This window comes from Mustela nigripes, chromosome 16, assembly GCF_022355385.1.
Source record: "Mustela nigripes isolate SB6536 chromosome 16, MUSNIG.SB6536, whole genome shotgun sequence".
Classification (NCBI taxonomy): domain Eukaryota; kingdom Metazoa; phylum Chordata; class Mammalia; order Carnivora; family Mustelidae; genus Mustela; species Mustela nigripes.
In genome coordinates this window covers 3,190,064-3,212,328 of record NC_081572.1, presented here as the reverse complement: position 1 = coordinate 3,212,328, position 22,265 = coordinate 3,190,064, and the positions used below count along the sequence as shown (strand labels likewise).

At 57.9% G+C, this 22,265-nt stretch overlaps 1 protein-coding gene across 4 annotated transcripts in view; it reads right to left on the bottom strand.

The window, feature by feature from the left end:
- Positions 1–9,452: 9,452 nt before the first annotated feature.
- The window catches only part of USP36 (ubiquitin specific peptidase 36), a 38,304-nt gene continuing 25,491 nt past the window's right edge, over positions 9,453–22,265 (bottom strand). For all 4 annotated transcript variants that reach the window (XM_059378390.1, XM_059378388.1, XM_059378391.1 and 1 more), the window contains 9 exons: positions 22,118–22,256; positions 18,786–19,451; positions 18,011–18,138; positions 15,623–16,198; positions 15,019–15,230; positions 12,972–13,073; positions 12,251–12,366; positions 11,710–11,861; positions 9,453–11,403 (listed from right to left, as the gene is read on the bottom strand). In XM_059378390.1, the coding sequence (XP_059234373.1) occupies positions 11,730–11,861; positions 12,251–12,366; positions 12,972–13,073; positions 15,019–15,230; positions 15,623–16,198; positions 18,011–18,138; positions 18,786–19,451; positions 22,118–22,256 (2,071 nt within the window). In that variant the 3' untranslated portion in view covers positions 9,453–11,403; positions 11,710–11,729. The remainder of the gene's footprint in view (positions 11,404–11,709; positions 11,862–12,250; positions 12,367–12,971; positions 13,074–15,018; positions 15,231–15,622; positions 16,199–18,010; positions 18,139–18,785; positions 19,452–22,117; positions 22,257–22,265) is intronic.

The following is a 22,265-nucleotide window of genomic DNA, read 5'->3' as shown; positions in this document are numbered from 1 at the left end:
CCGCAGGCCCGCGCCTGCGCACGCGCGTCCGCGCGGGACCCGCCCCCGGAGCCCGAGGCCCCGCCCGCCGCCCACGCGCGCGCACCTCCGGGCACACCGCCTACTCCAGGCCGCGCCTGCGCACGTGCGCCCGCCGGGCCCCGCCCCCCGAGGGGCCGAGGCCCCGCCCCTCTCGCTCCCGCGGGCCCCGCCCGTTTCGGGTTTCGCTAGGGCGGCGCGGGCGGTCCTGCCCACACCCGGCGGGAGGCTGCCCACGGGCCCAAGGTCGCGTCCGGCTGCTGAAGGGCAGGGTGGTCCTCGCTGACGTCAGCCTCGAAGGTCAGGCCGGCCCCAGCTCGCCCGGGAGGGCCTGGTCCTTGGCCAGAGGCCGCAGAGCGTTTGAATTCATTTACTTCTGCGCTGCGAGACATCCCGAGTCCCCGAATTGTCCTGGATCACGTTTCAAAGGGAGCCGCCCCAACTCCCCTCATTTCAGGGTTTTCGTGACCCTGATTCACCCTGTCTGAATGCACACGTCTCTAGACTGTTCTGGGCATTTTTCCTTTGGCTGCACGAGGCTTGTCTGTCCCTCTGCCCCTGGTGAAGTGAGCGGCCCTTTGCCGAGCTCGGGCAGCGGCTCGGCTCCTGGAGGCTGGAGGCCTCTGCTCTCCCGGGCTGTCCTCCTTAAAGAGCATCCGCTTGCGTCAGCCCGTGAGGGGACACCAGAACCAACTGGAAAGTCCCCTGCGGGAGAGCCTGTCCTGCAAGCCCAAGGGGGGGCAGGGGCCGGGGCGCAGGTGGAGCTGAGACAGGACCCGGCAGGGCCCTCTCTTCTGGAGGTCTCCCAACTCTCCCAACATCACCACTCTAAACCCCACCCACTGAAATGTGTTCCTACCTGACCTTTTAAACGAATTGCTCAAAAGACAGCAAAAAAAAAAAAAAAAAAAAAAAAAAAAAGAACAAACAAGGGATCAAGTGAGACCCTAAGAAATTTGGAGGCTGTTTTCTCTGTCACAAAAAGGAAAAGCCCAGTGCGGCAGAATGAGAGCCCCAGAACCCACAAGCTCCCCTTCCAAGGACTCGTGACTCCCCAGCCAGACACAGAGCACGACCTCAGGAACTCCGTGTTGATCCACTGACTCTGCAGCTTGAGATCCGTCCGCAAAGGGAGGTGAAGGTGAAGAGCCCTTCCTGTGGGCCCTCCTGTCCCCAGTCCAGCCCTGTCTGGCTGACCTCCCTGCTGGAAGTGTTCCTTCCTGAGAGCACCGGCTTGCCCACAATGATAGCACTCAACTGCAACAGACAGTTCAGTGTCTCCTAATCCCCAATGCACTGCCTCACACGTGTCCACTTTAAGACATTCACTGATGGATACAAATGCTGCGTACATGTGTTGCTGTGTGCAAAACCACTTTTCCCAGGAAGGAGACACAAGAAATGGGAATCAACTGGGAGAAACGGAGGTTGAGACCTACTTTTCATTCTGTATTCACTTTGTCGTGGTTTTTCTGTGACTTTTGGTTGTTTTAAAACGCATGTATTTTTGTTGTTGTTGATTTGGAAAAAGGAAGAAAAATGTCAGTGTTCTAGCTACTCCCAGATGCACAAGCTCTTTCCTGGTTTGGTGCTCAGTCTGTAAAGCATCTGCCTTCCCTTTAGGTCATGATGCCGGAGTCCTGGGATGGAGTCCAACGTCAGGCTCCCTGCTCATGCTCTCTCAAATAAATAAATAAAATCTTTTAAAATTTTTCATTAAAAAAATTACCAGAACCTCAGATGAAAGGGACTTCAGGATCACTCATCTCACAGGATGGTCCAAGCCCCTCCTGGTGGAGCAGACCACCACACTCCGATTCCATTGTGCTGGACCTGGGGCTGCTGGGGGAGAGCTCAGCCCAGGCCTTGGCAAAGTCTGGAAGCCGACAGGACCTGTCCTGAAGTATCTCCACCAGGGGGAGGTGTGACCCCTCTTGGCAGCCTGTTTCATTATTGGCCAACCCTAGGATAGGCCTCCCAGGACTTCTCGATTGTTCTAGGCAACAAAGAAAAGTAATTTCCAGGAGGAAACTCCGTGCTTTTATTTCAGATGTGCTTCTGATTAGCCTCCTGACCCGGGCGAAGAGCTCAACCCTCCTGACCTTTTCCTGCCCACAGAATGCAGCCTCTGCCAGTAAAATCCAGGCTTCCGCCCAGAAGTGATCTCTGAAGTTGCTAGATTGGTCCCGGTCTTCCGCTCAACTTATACACGGCTGACGGGAATTTCTGTTGGATGGGATGGATTTCGACATATCAGCCCGAGGAGCCCTAATCTTTGCATCCTGTTGGGGGGTCAGCTCTGGCCCACTCTTCTAAGAAAACTGCTCATTCACAAACATCCGTCTCTAATTTCACAAACTGACCAACCCAGCCTTCGGTGGAGAACCTTGTTGTCTCCCTAAAATCTAAGAAGATGGTCCCTATTTCCTTAGGCACTTCCCCCACGCGCCTTTCTTTCAAATAATTTCAGAAATGAGATGCTTCCCTTAGAGGTTATGTTATCTTTCTCCAAGTTCAATTCTGGTGGATTTGTGAGGTTTGGCTTCCCTGATTTCGCCAGATGGTCTAGTTTCACAGGGGACGTGACAGCAGGGAGTCCTGTTCTGGCCCCAGTGTGCCCACGTCCTTTGTGTGTGTGTGTGTGTGTGTGTGTGTGTGTGTGTGTGTGTATGTGTTCAGTGATCTGGCTACACTTCCTTTGGGTTGGCCTGGACTTCGATGCTCTCAGAGTCCACTGGCTTTGACCGAGTGATCTCCCTTCGCCCTAGTGGAGCACGTACTCTCCCTGCCACCTGCCCCCTCCCGGCTGTTAGGCCAGAGTCACCAGGGGACTCAAGGCACTCCAGCTGGCCTTCTCCTAACAGCATGGTAGAGGTGTCCCCTGCCACCTGAACTCTTTATCAGTGACAAAACCTCGGGAAGCAAAGCCATTGGGATGACAGGTTGGTTCTCACTATCAACACCAAAACTTTGTCTGAACTTCCAAACCTAGCACCTTGGGATAGTGAGGGGTCCTGCCATGAAAGTTAATCACTGTGATTAGCACAGTACTCGACTGTTCACAAGTTCCTTTGCCTTAACCTGGATCTACTACGGGTCCCAACTCCCAGTGACTGAGAAAACAATCCTTGTTTGATGAAGGCAGAGTACAATTTTTAAAAAATCAGCGCTCTATCCTATGGAACAGGACAGCTTTTGTTTGGGTTGTGCGTAAACACGCGCAAGGATGTAACAGGATTTCTGACCTGGAGTCACGGTCAAAGACGCTCTATTAGATGACATTGGTGACACAGAGGGATGGCTTAGATGTCATCCCTGTGACACAGATTTGGAAACTGAGGCTCACCGTGCAGGGTCGAGTCACGGGATGCAGCTTTGCTGGCTACCCGAGTCCTCTCCCTGCCTGCCTCCAGGCAGAGCCAGGAGCAACGGGCCCCCCTGGACCAGCTGGGCCTCCCTCTGGTCCACCGGTTCAACCTAGATGTCCTCCCCACGTCGCTGTTTCTCCAGAAAACCTTGGACTTCTGCTGTTTGTTTCCCTGTGGTCAGTCCTGAGCGGCTTGGTCCGCTGACAACTTTTTTTTTTTTTTTAAGATTTTATTTATTTATTTGACAGACAGAGATCACAAGTAGGCAGAGAGGCAGGCAGAGGGAGAGGAAGAAGCAGGCTCCCTGCTGAACAGAGAGCCCGATGCGGGACTCGATCCCAGGACCCTGGGATCATGACCTGAGCCAAAGGCAGAGGCTTAACCCTCTGAGCCACCTAGGCACCCCACTGCTGACAACTTTTTAAAGCTGGTTCTTCTCTCTTACCAACCCCTCCTTACATAATAATCTCAAAAATTACAATTATAAGGACATTTTTTTTTCTTGTGCTTATACTGTGGTGTTTCAAACTTCTTCACAAACAGTGTGTATTCAACTGGGGGCAGGTTACTGTGCTACAATGTTTTCATTACAAAGGGACATTCACAGGCTTTAAAGAGACGGAGGCTGATTTCCGGAGCCTGATTTCCGTATTGACCAACACAAGAGGATTCTCAAGCTGTACGAAGTGAACAAAGCACGGTAGGACTGCAGTGTATATTTCCATTTGTAATAAAAATATGTGCACTCGTAACAGACACGGGCACTCGCATGTTCCACCATTCAACAAATATTTGTTGGGGAGCCTGCGCGGTACCAAGCACCGTCCGAGGTGCTGGGGGCACAGTAACGAAGAGGGTGCTGGGAGAGCCCGGCCCTCACGGGGCGTCTACCCTCGCATCTGGGCACTCAGAGGTTGCCTGTGCCTGCCACTGGGGGAGAGCTGACCGCCAGAGAAACAGGACTGGGAGGGACAAACCCTTCCATACTGCTAGGGGTTGGATCGTGTCCCCCAAAACCCTAATCCCCAGCACCTTGTGTGATCTGATTTGGAAATCGGTTCTTTACAGATGTGATCCAGTTAAAATGAAGTCACTAGCGTGGCCCAAATCCAACGATGGATGGCTTTGTCAGAAACAAAGACACAGACACATGCAGAGGACAAGGTCGTGGGAAGGTGTTGGAGAGTTTGGAGGGATGCGGCCACAAGCCAAGGGCCCCCGGGGAGCCCCCGCTGAGAGCTAGAAGAGGCAAGCGAGGATTCTGTCCTCAAGCCTTCAGAGGGAGCGGGGCAAGTTCTTTAGGACTAATATGAATGAAACGGCAATCTGGGGGAGAGGCTTGGGCACCGGCATGTAAAACTCTGGCCCTGGGAAATACAGAGCTTTAAAATTATATGCCATATACCAAATATATATGTATTTTATTTATTTATTTTTAAAGATTTACTTATTTGAGAGAGAGCAGGGTGGGGGGAGGGAGAAGGAGCGAGACTCCCCGCTGAGCTCGGACTCTCTCGCAGGACTCTGACATCATGACCTAAGCCAAAACGGAGTCCGACACTTAACCGACTGAGTCACCCAGATGCTCCTAAATTAATTTTTAAGGTAAAAATTTTAGGGGCACCTGGGTGGCTCAGTCATTAAACATCTGCCTTCGGCTCAGGTCATGATCTCAGGGTCCTGGGATCGAGTCCCCCATCGGGCTCTCTGCTCAGCAGGGAGCCTGCTTCCTTCTCTCTCTGCCTGCTGCTCCCCCTGCTTCTTGTGCTCTCTTGTTCTCGCTCTCTCTTTCAACGGGTGACTGAAATCTTAAAAAGCCAACCCAGGTGAGCAGGCAGAACTGTACTGATACAGGCAGGCACTGGAGCCAGCATCCTCGACCAACACAAGGCAGAGGGCCCGGCGGCTGGCCTCGGAGCCTTGCCCGGCAACCTGGGTCTGCTCTCGGGGGCGGCAGTGCGCCGGGGGAGAAAGGGTGCGTCACGCACGGAGGAGACCACAAACCAGATCGCTCACGCAGGCCAAGATTGGGGCATTGTCTTGCTTTGAAAACCCCCAGATTTTATTTTGGGGCATTGTCTTGCTTTGAAAACCCCCAGATTTTATTTTGCTAAAGCTTGCAATTTCTTCCGTGTGAATGGCACTTAAAATGTGTTTGTAATGGAACTTGATTGTATCCAGCTGTCACCAGCGGCTCCCGCGCCGCCCAAAAGGCAGCTGGCCACGTGCCACGCAATTCGGGCTCTCACTTCAAATGGGGGCTGGTGCTCCAGTCCCCGCCGGTCTCTGCCTGCATGATTTCACTTGTGAGACAAACAGGGTCAGACAGGGGCTTGGGCTCAGAGAAGACCACGTCACCAAGAAGCGGTGCCTGCGGCATGTCAAGCCAGTGATGTCCTCGGGGGGTGGGCTGCCCGTTTTCCCAGCAGAGGCCAGACGCACGGTTATCCAGGACCCTTCCTTGAAGTGACCTTTCCGGGACACTGACCTGGCGAGGATTTCCTGGGCCCTGCTGGAGACAGTGACCACCGTTCCCTGCTGACCGGAAGCACCTAACAGTGGCCACGTGAGACAGGAAACAGAGGCACACGCGTGGAAGAGGAGGGAAAGGTACATTAAACACAGATCACTTCTGAGACCGTAAGGGCAAAAGACCACATTTAAACTGTCCCAGCTGTTAGCACGGGGACGTGAAGGTGGATGCCTTCATTTAACAACACAGCCAGGGAAAAGTCACTCATTTACGTAAAAGCACTTGAATTCCCCATCCCCCTGTCCTTTCCAATCTGGCCCAGTGACAGTCAGAGGCACCCACATACCCGGGGCCTGCCTGGGGGACAGCACGTCTGTGACACGAAGCAGACAGGGAGAAACACCAGGGAGAAGGAGCACGGGAGGCACGCAGTGTGACGGTGACCAGAGTCACGGGGGCTTCAGCCGCAGAGCGGTGGTGTAGGTCACCAGCCTCACGCTGATCGCTAGTGGCGGAGCACCGGTCGGCCGGTCGGTCAGAGCACGGGGCTGGCCTCCCTCCCGCAGTGAGCCACGAGTGAGTCTGACCCAGACCGACTCTTCTCTGAGTTTTTTAAAGCAGGAACAACACAGCAGCTGATCCTGGAGGCCAGCCAGGAGGAGGCTATGTTCAGAGTAAGCACGCCCAGAGCGCAGAGAGCAGGGGCTTTTTTAGGATGGCAGACACGTGAACATGTCACGAGCGAAGGCGGCAGACAGATCCCCAGAGGGGAAGAAGAGGCTGACCTCGAGGGTGCAGGTGGGACACCAGCCTTACCGAGGGGGGACCCCTGGTGGCTACAGTCTGTGGCCGTCCCCACAAGATTGAGGGTAAGTCTTCCGTCCATACCTCTGCCTGCCTTCCTAGACTCCCGGCCCTGCTGACCACTGCACCGAGAACCGTCAGATCAGAACCTGCCCCCCAGGAATGTGAGAGACGCGCGCTCTCAAGCCCCAGCCCACCAGCTGAATCAGACTGTGCGGGGGAGGGGGCCCAGCGATGTGGGTGTTGGGACGACCCCCTGGAGATTCTGAAGCTCGCTCTTATTTGAGGCACTGGGACCAGAATAGTGCTTCTCCACACCGGCCACCCGGGAGAATCCCACGGAAAAGTTTTACGTGCCGGTGCCCAAGCCTCTCCCCCAGATTCCCGTCTCATTCATGCCAGTCCTAAATAACTTGCCCAGCTGATGCTGCTGCCCCCCGAGTGCTGCAAGCATCACGCTAGGGGGAGAAAGGAGCAGATGGCGATGGGAGAGAAGGTGGTTCCTCGAGTTTTGTTTTACTTTGGAGTGGGAGGAGATTCCTGGAGTGGGACTAGAAACCCTTTGCCAAGAGTTGGCGGCACACAGGAAGGAGGAGAGCCAGCGTTGGGAACGGGCGCTGAAGCGGCGGGGCGGGGAACAGATCTCCGGGGCAAGCAGAGCCAAGGAAGATGGGCAGCTGGTCCGGACCCAGGTCCTGGGGGGGGGGGGGGGGGGGGAGCGGGACGCTGTGACCGGCAGGGTCTGTGAGGAGAGTGCCGCACAGCCGCCACCGCCCCTGCACGAGGGTGGCTGAAGGGAAGGGAAGGGCCAGGGGGAAACCACCGAGCCGGGCGTCTACCCAGTGCCGCCAAGTCCTGTCTACACTGAGGCTGCCCGCGCTACGGAGACTCAGGGCAGGGACTGGTGCTCTGGCTTTCCTCTGGGCTGGAGGGCACACTGGCTGCTACAGGGACCCCAGCCGGCTCCTGGGGAGGGGTGGGGGTGCGGCGAACACCTGGACTGCGGGCTTGCGGCTCCCCTACCTCCGCCCCGCTGTGATTCTCCCTCCGTCTGGGAACATGCAGGTTCCCCAGGCCTGGCTGCATGGCGGGGGTGCGGGATCACTCACCCGCCTGCCTCTCTGGCACTGTTTGGCCCTGCCACTCACCTGCCCACCCAAGCCAGGAGCTGTCCTGCCCCCACCCCGGACCTTCCATTTCTGTCTCCTCTTGATCCGTCTCCAAAGACCCAGGGGACCCCACCTCCTGACGGCTCCATCAGTGTCCGCTCTTGCTGGCTGGTCATCCTCACCGCGCTTCTCCCTCCTCTCGAGCTCCTGGGCCTTTGCGCGCGGCCGTCAGCCTCCAGAGTCTAAAGCCCCGCAGACCTTGTCAGCTCTGGCTGAAGTCGCGCAGCAGCTCGTGGGGCCTCTCGACATACGGAGGCCGGCAGACTGTGGTGCACGCGGGAACTGCCAACCACGACACCGCCTGTGCTGGCACTGTGTCCGCGGACACTCAGTGGGCCCTGCCTGGCCTGTGGCGCTCGAGGCAGAGCCGGCCACACGCTCGTTGCGGTTGCCACCCAGAGCGCAGGTCCCACGCTGGAGACCGCGGCTGCCGGAGACGTGGAGCCGCGTCCTTCTTCGTGTACGCAGGTCCAGTATCGAGCAGAAACGTTTGTTAAAGTGACGAGGAGAAAGCCCTGTGGTCCTGCCCCCGTGACCCCTGCGCCCCAGGGTGGAAGGGGACCCCCGACCTCCCGCGGCCCAGCCAGACTCAGGCACTGGGGCCGCGAGCTCGGCTTGCCAGCCCACTCTCCCACCCGACCAGGCCCCCTGCTCGTGTGGGTCCGGGCTGTCCGCATCTCCCGTCCCTCCTTTGCTGTCTGGCTAAGCTCCCACAGTGGCAGGGCAGAGTCCCCGGGTCTGAGGGGCACGACTGGCTGGGAGCTCGGAGACGCTGAAGGGAAGAAAAAGGAAGGAGCAGTGGGACTCAGGATGGGCCTGCCCGGTGGTGTCCATGGAGTGTCCGAACGGAACCCACCGGAATGCTGCCGCTGCCTGGGGCGCCTTTTGCTTCCGTCCCCCACTCCCGGTGCTGCTCTGGCCAGATGGAACCTCCCGGTCCCGGCCGACCCTGCAGGCACCTGCTGCCCCACTGGCCTCACCCAGCGTCCAGGACACGTGATCAGCCAGACCCTGACCCTCCCGCTCAGCAGGTGGCCCGGCCTGACAAGACGGGGACATCTCCCTGGAGCCCACAAACACGTCTTCCTCAGCACGGCCTCCAGCGTGCCCCACACATGACCCGGGCTCGGCCGCCTGGGCCCGGATGGGCTGCGGGCAGCGCTCAGCACGTGGCCACGCGGGCTCCTGGCTGTGCAGCTGCCAAGACGGAGGGTCTCAAACCAGAGGCCTGTGCTGCTCTCGCCGACCGTGAGCAAAACTCACAGTTGAGCAAAACTGTCCTCTCCTCTTTCCCCGTGGAAATCCAAGTTATTCAGTGAAAAATGCGCAGCAAACCTCAGCGGAACACGGTTTCCTCAAGGCAGTACTCACTGCCAGTCCCCAGCGAGTGTGGTGGCCCCTTCAAAGGGTTCCTCTGTCTTCTTAAATTCAAATGAGTGTACTTAATACGTTTAAATAAATCACTTTATTCCTCTTTAACCTTAAGGAAGACCTGCTCCAAACCTGCCGTGTACGACGGGCTACCCGAAGGGGCACCACGGGGAACCCTTCATCTGAACTGGGAGCTGGGACCTTAACTTCTAAAAATCAAAGGGAAAAACACAAAGACACAGGCGGGGCTCACAAAATCTCCTTTTATTGCACCAGGATCTTGGCAACATCGGAGGCGCCTCAGTGCCTGGAGCAGGGGTGCAGCGTGCGGGGGTGTGGCGGACTGAGCCCACCAGGAAAAGGCAGGTGAGTGAGGCCACATGGGACCCCCAGGAGAGGCGACCCCCCCCAAAGTTAAGTTAACCCACATTCTAAGTCACCCATGTGACCGCTATTATAAAAGCTTCAGTTATTTATATACACTTACATATTTACACGTGCCCTAGGGTTTGGGCTGATCCTCTGGGCCCACCCTCTCCCTCCCCAGGGCTAAGGACCGCGTGTGGGAGGGAAGGGCCCGCCCGACGGACAGTGGCAAATGCTGCCCACAGGCCGGTGCTCAGCACCGCCCAAGACACAACGGGCATGTTTTCCTCAGGAAAAGGTTTCATAATCACACAGTGGAGAAGGGAAGAGCCTGAAGAGGAGGGAGCGAGAAGAGATGGGCTCGTGCGGCCGACGCCAGCCTCCCTCCCACGGGAGACCACCCCCGAGAAACAGGGCTGTACGGGGATGCAGGTCTACACTGAAAGAGGGAAAAACACCAATGCCCTGCCCACAAAGGCACCTGCCTCCCCTTCGGAAGTGGCAGATAAGAGAGCCACAGGGCACAGGGGGTGGGGAGGCGGGGGGATGCCCTCATCTTTGAACGAGGGGCGGTCAATGCGGAGAAACCCATCCTTCCAGAACGGCATCTGCAGCCAGTGCCCTGCTCGCTTCCTGCTGGGCCCCCGCTCGGGCCACAGGCACCACTACTTTCCCCACCTTTGCGAAGAGAAATGTAAGAACAGGAAGAAAAATCTAGAAGAACCTACATGAGAAAGTTGACGTATGTCCCCACCCCTGCCCTGTGAAGGATACTTTTCTCTGATCCCCCTGCCCCCAGGCCCCAAGCAAGAGGCAAGGCTCGGGTGACACAGGGGGGCCAGGCCAGGCCATCGGGGGCCTCAGGTCCCAAAGAACCACTGTGGAGGACGGACGTCCACGTCCGATGTCTGTCTGTGTCTGCTTCCGACGTTCTGGATCAGAGGACGTGGAGACGTCCGTCTGCGGAGCGGCTTTCGGACTGACTGCTACACCCTCTGCGACTGGGTGGTGTGTGTCTGTTCTCTGGAAAACGTCACCTTCACCGAGGGTTTCCTGTATTTATTGAATTACGAGTTCGCACACACAGCTTGAGCAAGAGAAGAGCGACCGCGAGGGTACAATCAGCCAGACTCGGGCGCGCTCACAAAACGGAGCAAAGCAAGCCGGTGTCGCAGCTCAGGGAAAGGGGACGTATTGCTGATAGAAGCCACAGACCGCGTCACAACAAAAGTCTCTGTTAAGTAGTAAAATAAAAGGATTCTACCCCAAGACCACCACCTCGAAAGCCCCGTGGGCCGCGGCAGCTGCAGGGAAGGGATGGCGAAGCTGTCTCAGCCCCGGCAGCCGCGGGAAAGGCAGGCGCGCCCGCCGTCACCCCGCGCCCCAAGAGAGCCTGCGCTCTCCAGAGACGGTCTCAGTCCTGGCAAGGGAGGGACGCGCCGGCGGCGCCCTGGGGCTTCCGTGCTGAGGGCACAGCTAAGGCAGAGACGGCAGCGCCGGCCGTCGGCAGCGGGGGACGGGCAACCGCCGAGAGGAGCCCGGCGTGTGCCGTCACCCCTCAGGCACCTGCTCGCTCGACGACACGTGGGGAAGAGCACGGCCGCCGCCCGCCGCTCCCGCCCGGAGACCACACGCGAGGCGGTCCAGGCTCCTGGCCGGTGGGCCGCCGCCTGCTCCACACATCACCATGGGGTCGTCGCAGCACCAGCGGCGATGCCAGAGGTCCCGACCCGACGAAGCCCGGCTCCGTGGCCATAGGGCAGCACGGTCCTCAACGAGGCCGCTCCTCGGTTCACACGGGCGGTGCCCAGGATGCGCCCCGCATCTCCAGAGGCTGTGGGGCACACCACATTGCTCCTGATGAGGGACGAGACCTCAGGAGCCCCCCCAACACCCCCGAGCACACGTCGGGACGACACGCAGCATTAGATGGCACTCGAAACACACCCGCTCCAGCCCCACACACCGCACGCGCCAGACACACGCGCGCCACGCTCACACCTCACCACATGCGCACCACACTAACGTACACCTCAGCACACACACCACATGCTAACACACCGCGCACACACACACTCTGAACTCGCCCCCATCAACACACACGCACACTAACGCCCCCCACCCCCTCCCCCGCACTGACCCATCTCGACAGCAGTCCAGTCAGCGGCGGTAGCTGAGGCTGGTGGCCTTAGCGGGATGAGTCACAGACCAAAAGTTCCGTCTACTCTGAAGTTTCTGGAAGGCGTTGTAGGTTCTTTTCTTCTCTCTTTTGAACTTTTTCACTTTCTTTTCCTACATAAAAAAAAAAACTCAGGCGTCACCATTCCCAAAGAGGGCTCTCCCCTGATCCCCGCACCTCTTGTGAAGGCTTCTTGGGTGGGGGACACGATTCTCAATGTGCTACAGAACCAACCGGCTTACTCTCGCAAGCCTGAAGGAGGGGTCACCGCTGTCCCCACCCTGCTGCGAAGAAACAAAGCCACAGGGACAAATACCTCGTCCACGGCCACACAACGCTCACAGTGGCCAGCCTGGCATCGGAGCCAGCAGCCTGCCTCCCTGACCACTTTACGGTGTCGCTGCTACTTCAAACGGCCCCGAAGGGTCAAGTCCTCCCTGCCCGGCCCTCAGTGGGACTGCTGTGACTGCCACGTCACGCCAGCTTCAAGCACGGCCCGTACCTTCCCTCGATCGAACTCTTCGTCCCAGTCATCGACGACCGTGGCTGTGCGGGCCCATCTGCTGTCCCGAATGGCATCCTGACTGACAGCCGACACCTCGCCGCCCCACGTCAACACTGCAAAGCAGACACCGAGTGTGGGCACTTCATGCACTCGCTTCCAGCGCGTTTTGCCTACACCCGATACATGTGGCCTGGCCGAGGGACACCATTCGGTGAAATGGACAGCGCAGAGGAAGATGAGGGAGAGCAGGGCGGTCTCCGCGTGCAGGACAGTGGTCTGTCCCTTAAGCACACATGCCGTCAGCTCTGCACCACTGGCCCCCAGCTCAGCTCCTTTCACACCCGTGCTCTCACTGGAGACAGAAGTCTCACGTTCCCTCTCCAAGACCGAAGACATACAGCAACGGAGACGGGCGATTCCCTTCCACTCCCCACAGCAGCCCTCACCACCCAGAGGCTCGGGCCTGCTCTCAGCACCCCCGCCGACACCCCCAGGAGGTGGCGTTCTGGATCTTCCACAGCAAACCACCCACAGGGCCTGGTTCTGCACTTTGTGCAACGGCCACAGCTCAGGGAGGTTCTCGGCGGACATTCCTCTGCCCGTCCCTAAAGCCCGGTGACCCCCTACCCCAGGACCACGGCACAACGGGTCCGTTCCCGAGCTCCATGTGGCCCCACGAGTGAACCGCAGCACAGAAATCCGTTCTCGAAAGCAGTACCTTTCCTCCCGTAAGCTTTATCGGATGAATACTCGAGCAGCTCCTGGAGCACGTCGGACTCCGGCTCTCTGCCCCAGGATGCAAGGGGAGCCAGGGCCTGCCCTGCAACCAGAGAACACTTAGGTCCACACACCTCTGACGGGGCCCTCAATTACTTCTCAAGGGGGGCTACCGTCCAAATCAGCTCTCGGAAGAGTCTAAACAGCCCCCCCACAGGGAAGCGGCCAGGAAAACAGTGGCGGCAGCTGGAGGAAATGACAAAGTGCTGTTGTCACCACAGCTTCCAGGGAGGCTGTCTTCCGGCCGAGTCCTGGAAGAGCCTGGCCACCGCGGACGGCTGGATGCGGACAGCCGAGGCTGCCCGCCTCGATTTCCAGAAACGACTGTCTGCCTGGTCCCCGCTAACCACCTACAGCTGCTAGAAAGGGCTCCCCTCCCCCAGCACGAACCTGACCTTGCTCTCCGTGCCTCCAGTGTATCAGTGACCCCATGACCTTCATGCCCAGTGTCTAGTGCGATGCCCCACCGCCAGTCCCTGCTGCCCTCTCCAGCCCCTCGCCCCCCAGCACAGCGCAGCCCACTGGTTACACGGGGCCACCACGATGCTCTCTCCGCGTCTGGGCTTGGAATGCCCTTCCCCGCGGAGCCAGTTCTTCCACTAGTCAGGACAGAGAGCAAACAGAGGAGGGGCTGGACCCCCGCCGCCCGAGCACCTGCACCGGGCGGCGGGCCCTGAAGCCCGGGGTCGGTGGCACACGAAGTGGGCGCTGGAGGCTCATGCCTGCCACCGGCCTGCTCTGGCGCCACCTTTGAGCAGCCTCTCTTCCAAGACAGGCCGCGGTCCTCGTAGCCCAGTGGTAACGTTTCGTCATGGGATTTCTTTCTTTCTTTCTTTCTTTCTTTCTTTCTTTCTTTTTTTTTTTAAGATTTACTTGAGAGAGAGAGAGGGACAGCACCAGCGGGACAGGCGGAGGGAGAGGGGGAGAAGTCCCAGGCAGACTCCATGCTGAGCCTGGAGCCCGACGTGGGGCTTGATCCCCGGATCCTGAGATCACGGCCTGAGCCGAAACCAAGGGCTAGACGCGTAACTGACTGCGCCCCCTGTCATGGGATTAGTGTTTAGTCACAGGCTCATCTATCAGGAGTCCAACAAACACACACCATCCCCAGCAGCCTGGCACCCGCACACGCCTGACACCGCTGGCCCCCAGGCTGTGGAGCAGACCTCGCAGCAGCGCGGCCATGTCAGGTCCCTGCGCAAGCAGGGACGAGCGTCTCTCCCCTTCGCTTAACGGACACTGTATCAGGAGAGCCCAGCTGAGCCTGGTCAGTCCTGGAGGAAACAACCAGAAGTCACTCGGCCACGGGCAGCCAAGACCTGGGAAACAGCACAAGCACTGCAAACTCCACCAGCAAGAGGCCGCACTGTCTTTAAAAAGGCCCAGCTTGTGGCACGGGGGTGGCTCAGCCGGCTCAGGTCGCGATCTCAGGGTCCTGGGATGGAGCCCCGCATCGGGCTCCCTGCTCAGTGGGGCCCTCTCCCTCTGCGGTGCTCTTGCAAATAAATACGATCATACACTTGATCTTAGCCAAAATCAAATAAATAAATACAATCTTTAAAAAAAAAAAAAAAAAGGCCTATCTATTAAAATGGGCAGTGGAAGGTTAACTTCTGAATCCAACCTTTCAAGTTTAAGAATCACTGGAAAAACTCCAGGCTGGATGGCCCAGGACTCCTCCAAACAGGAAAAGTTTAGGCAGAAGCGTGTTGAATCAGAAGAAACACTACGTCCTCAGAACATCTAAAGTTCAAGCATCTCCTAGGTTTTCTCTCGGAGTGGTCTCGGCTGGCCGCCTCGCCAGATGGGGAAGCCGTGACCCACAGGGCACACAGCCTGCCCACGCGGACAGACGCGGGGCGGAGGTAAGCGGTCTTTCCAGGCCTTCCCCTGCACTACACCTACCCTAGCTGTATGGCAGGGCCGGGCACAGGTGTCCCCCCAGGTGCCCCCCCCGCCCCCCACCCCTGCTCCTCACAGGTGCATACCGGCTCCATTCCCGGGACGCCTGCCGTTCAGAGGTGGGGAGGGCGGGCTACCAGGGAGAGCAGAGTCCCTCTGCCTCTCGCCCCTGCAAACTTCAGGATGCTCATTCTCTTCTACTTCCTGCCATGACTCCTGCTGTCTTTTTTTCTTTTTCTTTTTCCTTGGAGACGCTACAGCGGCCTCCAGCTCGATGACGTCCGAGGGAGAGCAGCTCCTGGGGGGTCAGAGTCAACAGTCAGTTCGGGCACACTGAGGGTGAGTGGGGGTTCAGGTCGCTACCTCGGAACTCCCAGCTGGACGGGCCTCAACCGCACAGAAGAGCCGCCCCGAGTGCGCCCCACAGACGCCCGTGGTCCGGGGGCCACAGACGCCCGTGGTCCGGGGGCCACCATCAAGCCTGAGAGATGTCAGAGAGAGAACCCCACAGCTGCACCGAACCCAAGCGAGTCCTCCAGGCCAGAGCACGCGGCCGCAGCGCCTGCCGATCCAGGGGCACATGACCCGTTGCACCGCGCTCACATGCCCGTCGGGAAGGCTGGCCAGCACCCTGGGTCTCCGGACCGCCCACCTAGGACAGACGCGGGGCCACCTGGCTCCCGAGCTTACCTGTGCCACGGCGGGTCCCGCTGGAGGCCATCTCCCGCACCGAGGCCCTCAGTGCCCTTCCGTCTCCTCTTCTTGCTGCTCACGGGGTGGCCGTCGGTCACGCTTCCCACTTGCCGGCCATTCTCCTGCAGCCGTCCGCCCTCGTCCTCCAGTCTGTCAGTGGGCACCTCTGCCCGGGCCTCCTTCCCGCGCTCAACGCTCTGGGGCTGCCTCCGCATCTGCCCCTCCTGCAGGGGGGAGGCATCCAGGGCCTCCGCGCGCTTCCTCTTCCTCCTTTTCCTCTTCCCCGGAGAGGCTGTTGCTGCTGTGCACGTCTCTGAGCCCTGCCCCTGGCTCTCTCCCCTGCGGTTCCTCTTCCTCTTCTTACAGAGGCCGTGGGGGGACTTGGTGGCCTCTGGCAGCTGGTGTGGAGGGGCCTGGAAGTCCCCATTGGCCTGAGGTGGGGGAGCAGAGGCGGAGGAGCAGCTCTGTAGGTCTGACGTCCCGAGAGGTCTGGGGCTACTGGACAGTGACACGGAGTGGGGACCGACGGGGAGCTTCAGGTGGCTGGATGGTCTGGGAGCAGGTGAAAGCGCCCTGCGGGGGGACACACTGCTCTGACGCACAGGCGGGCCCCTCCTGCCCACCCGCAGCCTCTGCCCGTCCAGCCCAGGATTCCCAACGGTCTCTCCTCACCGTGGGAATCTCAGAGACACATAAATTACACCAACTTAGAAAAGAGAGAAAAGTTAAATTCTACTTTACTGAAAATCCAAGTTAACAAAAATCAGAACCTCTTAGTTTCCTGTCACCAAGAAGTTCAAAGTTTTCCCAAACCTGTGTTACTGAGTTTCTTTTTTAAAAGATTTATTTATTTTAGACAGAGCAAGCATGCGAGCAGGGGAGGGGCACGGGGAGAAGCAGAGAGAATCCCCTAGCCCCTGCTGAGCTCGGAGCCCAAGGCAGGACTCCATCTCACAACCCCGAGATCACGATCTAAGCTGAAATCAAGAGTCGGCCACTGAACTGTGCCACTCAGGCGCCCCGAACTCACGTTTTTTATTCCCGGCACAAGGGTTAGAAGAAACTTCTGTAAGTTCAAGGTGTTCACGCACGTGATGCCAGCCTCGTAAGAGGGGCCAGCACGGGCCTATATACTGTGCATTCGGACCCCCTCTAATTCAGGGGCTCCGGAAACTCGGGAAAACGGACTCTGCAGCCCATCACACCGTGAGGCGAGGCAGGGCGCAACGGGGCGCTCCGTCGGGTTAGGCTCTTTGACCCACCTCTGGGCAGACCTTGCAAGAGTTAACCTGTTCTAGGCCTCGGGCTTCTCAGACATAAGCGACTGACAGTAACGCTGACCTCAAAGGGTTATGGAATCAAACAGGACTGCCGTGACCTCAGCTAGGACAGACGCCCAGACAAACTACACTATTCCGTTTACTGTTTTCCGGGAAGCTTGGGAAAAAAAACAAAACAAAAAACTGTACGTTGAAAAAGGAAAAAAAAAAAAAACCCACAGTAAATATCTCACACACTTCAAGACCTACCACGGGTAAAAATACCGTGTTGGGTCCGGGCTGAGTGTGCGGGCGAAAGAGGCGGGTGATGGGGGCGTGCAGCAGCAGCACCAGCCCATGGTGGCCGGAGGGTGGCGAGGACCCCTCAGCGCCCAGGGCAAACAGCAACCACCCAAACCACCTCCCAGCCTCGCCCAGCTTCCCCCCTCCCTCCCTCCACAGCTGCCAGAGCCTCCCGAGGCGGCCCCTGGGCAAGCAGGTGTCAGTAACTAAGCTGTCGGCTAGTCGACAACCTGGGGGATATGAGCATCCCTGCGTGTGACAGGATGGGAGGTGCGTCTGTCGGAGCCTGAACACAGCTCCCGGCGAACCACGGCTCCCCGCTCTGGACGCTCGCCCAACGCTCTGCAAGCCAGTGTGAGGGGACAGTTGGGGGAGCCCCCGCAGGGAGGCAGAGGGGAGCCCGGGGAGTGCCGGAGGAGAGACACAGTGATACCGGCAGCAAGAAGACAGCCCTCCGCAGGGCACAGGACTCTGGGTTCGCGCAGGGTCCTCCTGGGACTCCTGCCCTCCCCTTCTACTCCGGAGTCCCGTCACAAGGCCGGGGAGAGACTCCAGGGCACAACCGCATCCCCACACGGACCCAGCCGGTGGATGGAAAATGAAGACAAGTGAAAAGATCAGGACCGCAGAGAGCAGGCTGCCTCCGACCGGCCTGAGCTCCTCTGCCCGACGGAAGGAGTCGGTGCAGGGCCCGCCCTGTGCCTGTCCACCGGCGCAGCCCTGTCCGTCCTGCAAGGCCGGAGACTACGTGTGTCTCACCAGCCAGGCGCACGCTAAGCACAGGGGGGAGCGGCCGGCCCGGGGGCCTGCGCCCGCGGCTCACCTGATTGCACAGACGGGCCAGGAGGCGGCAGCGACGGGGTGAGAGGTTTTCCTGGGGTAGGTGAGGTCGGACAGTGGAGAGAGGGGCGGACGGAGGTCACTGCCGGCTGCCCTCCGCAGGGTGCTGGCCTGCAGTTATCGACATAAATAAAAACTTGGTGGTCTAAAAGAGGTCGTCGTGAGTGAAGAGGGAAAATAAAGATAAACAAATAAATAAAAACAAAAAATAAAAATGAAAGAGCCCGGAACGGACGATGAGGGGCAGAAGGAGGAAAACGGGGGGAGGTGGGGGAGGGGAACGGTAGAAGAAGAAGCAGAAGTGTTTTTGGTTAGAAACAAAAAGGAAAAAAGGAAGGAAATTTAAACAAAAATCTCAGCACAATTACATCATCGAGCTTCACGCTGCACACGCAGGTGCCAGCCAGCCCCTGGCCCGCATGCCCCCGCGCCCAGGTTCCCTGCCAAGCCCACTGCACCGGCCCCATCTTCCCCCTGAGGCTCCTCTAGGAGATTCTGTCTACGGACAAACACGGGGACCTGCCACCTCTCCCCAACCCCCAGCAGCCGTCCGGTGTGTGGGTCACATCAGGGACCCCTAAAGCCCCACCTTGGCCCCCGGACAGCCCTGTCATCTGCAAATGCCTACACCACCTCCGTTCCTCCGATTGGGGGCGGCCAAGGGCCCGGACACGATTCACCCCTCCTCAGACTGAAACCAAACCTGCTCTGTGGGCCCTAGAGACACACTTCCGGCGGGCAGGCTCCCACACACCCACCTTCTTGGCAGAAAGGGCCAGTTTTTTGGCCGGTGGAGGAGACATGATGTTTGCGGCCTCGGCGGCAGTGCTGCTCAGGACGGGGGACTTGGGCTTCACCACTTTGGAGTCGTCTCCGTCCGGCAGCGCTCTGGACTGTGTTCCCTGAGAATCCCCCAAGCGAGTAGCTCCGCTCTCGGGTGCTTGGGGGCCCTTGGTGGGGTCGCTGCTGGCACAGCGGCCTGGGCTGGAGCTGCAGGAGCCCCTCCTGTGGAGCTCGCGGCTCTCACTGCCCGCCTTGGGCCCGTGCCCGTTGGCAGTCCCTCCGGCCGGGAGCCTCGGTGAGGTAGAGAGGGCGGCAGCCCTGCCGTCCCAGGAGCCCTGCCTGGGGCTCTCGCTCCTGCTGCCGTTCCCACTGCTGGTCCCATGGAACCCCTGAGAAGCTTTGCGTGACGGGGAGAGGGGCCCCAGGGGAATTGGTTTCTTGACTTTCTTTCCAGCCTCATCCAGAGAGGTTGGTGTGGGGGGGGGTGTTTTGGAGAGTCGGGGGGAAGGGGCTCCCACGGACGGCTTCAGAGGAACGTATCCATTCTGAGACTTCAGACTCAACACGGAGCCGTTTCTGGAAACGGGCACACCAACCTCCTCGGGGGCCGGCGGCTTCTTCGTTGGCAGCGAGTCCGGTCGCTGGAGGAGAGCAGAGCAGAGGACATGGTCACGCCCTGGAGGGAGCACGGGCCGGCGGCTCCCCACGAGGTCGGAGTAGCCTGTGCAGCGGACGGGGTCCCCACCAACAGTCCGAGACAGATCATCTACATGGATGCCCAGTAAAGGCGCTGCTGGTATCCTGTGAGCAGTGCATGCGGGGCGTGCATCTGTATGGGCCCTTTACTGACAGCAGGATGGTTTTTGTCAGAAGCAAAGAAACACAAAAAAGTATAAAGGAAAAAATAAAAGCACCAGGGTCCCACCTACTGCCCAAACATGAGTACTGACGGGCCCGCTGGCACCCTCTGCTCTGGAACAGCCCTGCTTTTCGGAGCGGCGCTGGCCCGCACAGCTGCGCCCAGTTCTACCCACGGCCCCCCAGAGTGGCTTCCCACGTGCTCCCGGTGAAGGTCATTAACGTCTGACTGGAACCCACCTTGCCGCATGACGTCCCCAGACCTGGCCTGTCTCCAGCTGCCTCGGGAGTGAACGGTGCCCTGTCCTCCAGAGCCCTCCCCTCACCCGGCTCTGAGTCCTGGCTCTGTGGAAACGCTCCCCACGGCCCGGGTCTGTGCTGCTCCCCACCCCTGCCTCCCGCCTAGCGCAGGGTCTCCCAGAATCAGAGCTGAAGAACCATTTGGTTGCTGAACATCTGGCTGAACTGACCACCGAGAGACTAATGCTTCTCCCCTACTCAGGAAATTCCCTGCTTGTCTGCTGGGAGTGGTCACTAGGCTACGGCTCAGGGCGCCGGCACTCCCCTCGAAGGACACCTGCTGTCCTCTCCCTGGGGACAGGGAGGGGGCTCTCCTCCAAAATCTCTGCTAAGTCGACGCCACAGCTGGCTCTTGGTGCACCAACCCTCACACCCTGTCATCTGAGTTCATCCGAACTAGTCCGTTATGTGCTAGGAACAGGAACCTTTTGTTGTGCTTGCTGCAAATATTTTTAGAAGTTTTTTTTTTTTAATTTCTAATATAGCATGCATAAAAATTCAAATTTTCATTTATCCAGTTCCTTTCTTGTTTTTCTATACTTTTACAGTTTTCTCTGTTCTGGAGGCTTACTGAGAATGCACTTCTACTTCCTCCAAGTTTCTTCTCTTTTTTTCCCCTCTATTTTTAAAAATAACTTATCCTTTACTTACATTCTTCCTAAAGAGAACACATCTTGGGGCACCTGGGTGGCTCAGTCAGTTAAGCGTCTGCCTTCAGCTCAGATCATGATCCCAGCGTCCTGGGATCGAGCCCCATGTCAGGCTCCCTGCTTGGCTGGGAGCCTGCTTCTCTCTCTCCCTCTGCCCATGCTCTCTTTCTCAAATAAATAAATACTTAAGCAAAAAAAAAAAAAAATCACATCTTCCTGCTGCACTGTAAAACCCTGTCACACAAACATTTAACTTCATGGAACTTATACTATGTAATTTAAAGTAAAAGGGCTTTTGGGGCGCCTGGGTGGCTCAGTGGGTTAAAGCCTCTGCCTTTGGTTCAGGTCAGGATCCCAGGGTTCTAGGATCAAACCCTGCATCAGGCTCTCTGCTCAGCAGGGACCCTGCTTCCTCTTCTCTCTCTGCATACTTGTGATCTCTATCTGTCAAATAAATAAATAAAATCTTAAAAAAAAAAAAAGTAAAATGGCTTTTGTGCGAATACAGTATGTGTGGCACATGATCTTTGCAATGCAAATGTGCGTGGCCAGTGGTGTGGCCCTGTGGTACCGACTCCCAGTCTGGAACACAGTGACAACCCCCTTGACCATCAGGCCACGGTTTTTCCCTGCCACGCTCAATCCCAACCCTCTCTTTCTCGCGCACTGGAAGGGAAATGCGGGATCTGCATAAGGACTCACGCCCTGCGGACCATGAGGCCTGTGGCCGGCGTCAGGATCTGACCTTCAGACTGAAAGGAAAGAATCAGACACAGACGGCAGAAAGGACCAGTCTGGTTTTGAGCTGTAAGAACTGTGTTGTAAGGTAACCACTCACTACTTTGCTAATAAAACTGATTTGTAGTAGAAAAAGTCAAATACACACAAAAACAACTTTCAACAAAAATAACTTGAAAATGAGGATATTTCCCAACTGTTAACCTTTTACCACATCGGCTTTCTTGCTCACTCACTCCGCGTGTCTACACACGTACGTGTGACATTTCTCTTCCGAACCATCTGAATGTATTTTAGACATGATGTCCCTTTACTCCTACGTATGTCCATGTACATTCCTAAGAACAAGGTCGTTTTCTTAACACACCCGCAGCATAATCATCAAAAGCAGGAAACAAACACTGCTAGAGACTTCCCACATTTTCAATACTGAATTCTGAGGATAAAATACATTTCTTCCCAGATGCTTCGGGTCGAGTGTGCATGGCAGCTGGCCTGGGGCAGGGGCTCGCCGAGCCACCGTCTGGTCCGCTCACTGGCCAGGTTTTCGCATCACTGTGTCTCCTCCCGCCGCCCTCCCCGTCCCTGATGTCAGCTCCTGACCAACTGGAGAGAGAACGTGGAATAAAACAGGACACGCTGAGCTTCCCTTCCGTCAGGCTGAGTGCCCGAGCATGAAGAGGTCTGGGGGCTCCACGGTCCCTTGATAGGCACAGACAGGAAGGTCCGCGGCATAAACACGGATCTTCTGAAACATGTACCTTTCCAGTCAGCAGGGAGCCAACGCTCCCACTGCCAACGCTCTTCTTCAAGTGGTCGGGCACCACAGCTGGACGGCCGGGGACGGAGGAGACAGTCCTGGGGAGGGAGCCATCAGGACTCTTCTTCGAGCCTGGAATTCTGTCAAAG